The sequence below is a fragment of the Apaloderma vittatum genome, unplaced genomic scaffold (assembly GCF_000703405.1).
Source record: "Apaloderma vittatum isolate BGI_N311 unplaced genomic scaffold, ASM70340v1 scaffold29148, whole genome shotgun sequence".
Taxonomy (NCBI): domain Eukaryota; kingdom Metazoa; phylum Chordata; class Aves; order Trogoniformes; family Trogonidae; genus Apaloderma; species Apaloderma vittatum.
In genome coordinates, this window is record NW_009729554.1 from 2,970 (window position 1) to 5,560 (window position 2,591).

Consider the following 2,591-nt stretch of genomic DNA (forward strand, 5'->3'; position numbering starts at 1 on the left):
CGCCCCGCCCCTGCCATTAGGCGCAACCTCTATTATTATCATTAGCCAAGCTTGCCACAGCGCGCCTTACAGCGGAGATTCAGGTTTCTCTGCCTGCTCTAGCGGTTTCTGTGCAAATGTCATCTCTAAACCCCAGCAAACAACACTCAGGGGCGCAGGCTCCAGCAGCAGCCTCTGTCTGGGAGGAGGAGGTCACGGAGACGTGGTCTTTAGCGCAGCAGCACCTCTGAGCCCCTGGTACCATACCCAGGAGGAGCCTGTCTGGCCACACGCAGCTGTGGTCCCAAACCACGGTCCTGCAGGCAAGCTACTGCCAGGGCCACTCTGCATGAGGCTCTTTGAGACCTCCTCCTCAAAGTGAAACAACTCCTCCCGGAGCGGCTGAGAAGGTGACAGCCGCTGGAGCGCCGCCAGCACGCTGGGTTCGGTTCTCATCACGTGCTCTGCCTTGGCAGGACGTGCTTCGGTTTCCACAGACTGCACCCAGCTTCCCTCTAAGGACAGAGCCGTGCCCCTGCCTCAGTGCTGTCCCATCCACTGTCCTGATCCACTTGACCTCCTGCTGCGTCGATGGGAAGCAGCAGCTACAGACAGAATGACAGCGAGGTGCCCAAACCCACGCGGCCAAGGCAGAACAATTGTGCCGCCTGGTACCATCCTTGTGCTTCAGTTCCACTTTCAGGTACGAGGTGATCGTGACCAAACCCAGGTGCTACTTAGAAGATGGCTTAAAATACACTAGGTGCTACAACAGAAGGCACCTGCCGTTCAAGGATTGAGGCTTATGTACGTGATGACACAAGACCGCTAACGGTTTCTGTGCCATCTAGGTCCTGGCCACAACACAGGGCACGCTCTGTAGGCCACAGTCAGATGAATTTTGCGTGGTTTGCAGGGAAAGCATGAGGCAGGCTCACAGCACGTTACAACACCAAGGGTGGAACGACCAGATACCCTCCTGTTCATGACGCAACAGAACAGCCTCAGGAATCCAAAGCCAAGAGGCGACAGCACCGTATTTACAGGGTAAACGTGTTTTAACAATGTGGGAAAAAATCAATTCCTGCAGTGCGTGAGTGACCCGGCTTACCTTTACAGTTTTGAGGCAATCTTTAAAGCTGGACACAGCACATTCGGGTTGTTTTGCAAGCTGCACTCCTCTTCCTATCAAGCCCTTCTGGGACCCTAGAAATCCTTCCCCTCCTGCTCCTCCCATCCCCCGAGCACCTCTGCGAGGGAGTAACTTCAGGGTAGAGAGGTGCTTATCTCGGTTTTCCGGAGTTCCAGCGTGGCACTAGCACTGTCTCGGTCTGCTCAGAGTTCACCTGTCTCTGCTGATTACATCAGTGCTCAGCTCAGCAGGTATCTGGCTACAATAAAAAGTGCTTTGTCAAGCCTGCCAGTGGGAGCCGGCTTAAAGATTGAACACGAGCCCCTCTCGCCTGGGAGGCGGCTGCTTTCTCAACAGACAGCAAACTCTGCACTTTGCAGCCGGTTTGCGATCCGGACCCAAAGGTTCAGAGGGCAGGTCTTCAGCTCCCTCTGGGGCGGTAGCGCCTCGGGTGTGCTGCTGCACCGAGGACTCCGTGTCAATCGAAGCCCCCTCTCCATGGGGAGCGCCCCACCCACACCTCCCCTGGGTGTTCAGAGCCAAGCCGGATCAGTTCCCTCCTTCCCAGGCATCGTGATTTTCTTTCCAGCCGCTCCCTTTCCCCACATCGTTCCCGCCAGTGGTTCAGATCAGAAATAAAATGACTCTTGAGGAGCTTTGCAGAGAGACTTTGCAGTCAAAACACACAACTCTGGTGCAGAACAGTGAGATTTTTAAGCTCTGCTGTAGATGACTGTCGTGCGGTCTTTTGCCTGCATCTGCCTCCAAAAACTTCTGTAGAAACTCTGCTCTCTCTGGCTAGCCTGACACCTACCACTGCAACACAAATGCTCTCCTCTAAAATGAAGAGCTCCTTCCCAACCCTCACGGTGACGTTCATTCCCCAGCCATAAAAGCGAGCCTGGAGGGGAAGAGCCAGCCGACTCCTGCCCCTGTGTCGCCCGGATCTGTGGGCACGGAGCCCGCGCCAGCGCAGGGCTCCAGCGTCCCCGGCGTGGCCAAGCAGTCTCTGCGCTGCAGGCCTGCTCTTTGTACTCATTCCTCCTCCTCACCCCTCCCTGCTGAGCGGGATGTCCTCAGTGCTCCGTTACTCCGGATGACGTGGGAGCGGGTGTCCTGGCGCAAAGCTGCCCGAACGGCCGGTGCCACTACTCACCGGTGCTGATCGGGTACCAGGTGTGGAGCCCAAGCCCGGGGTCGGAAGGACTGCTGTCCTAGCTGCCTCTGCAAGTCTGGAGGGATTTCAGCTGTAGGGTTGGTCATTGCCAGAGTGTGCCTTTTTGACCTATTTGCCAAGTATCTGCAACAAGCAGGAGCACATTTTATAAGAGACTGATGGGAGTTCTCCGAAAACAGGGAGCGTTAGATAACCCAGAGCAAATGGGAAGGAAGAATGCTTGTGCAGTGCTCAGAGCCAACGGGGGAGGCACGACACGGGCACGCTGCCCATGCCTGTCACAGCCCAGAGTCTTTGGTGCTC

At 56.3% G+C, this 2,591-nt stretch overlaps 1 protein-coding gene across 1 annotated transcript in view; it reads right to left on the reverse strand.

Moving 5' to 3' along the window:
* Positions 1-2,591, reverse strand: part of SIK3 (SIK family kinase 3) — a gene marked incomplete at its 3' end in the record, with an annotated part of 18,769 nt that overhangs the window by 2,962 nt on the left and 13,216 nt on the right. The window contains exon 12 of the mRNA XM_009874495.1: positions 2,268-2,411. Within this exon, the coding sequence (XP_009872797.1) occupies positions 2,268-2,411 (144 nt within the window). The remainder of the gene's footprint in view (positions 1-2,267; positions 2,412-2,591) is intronic.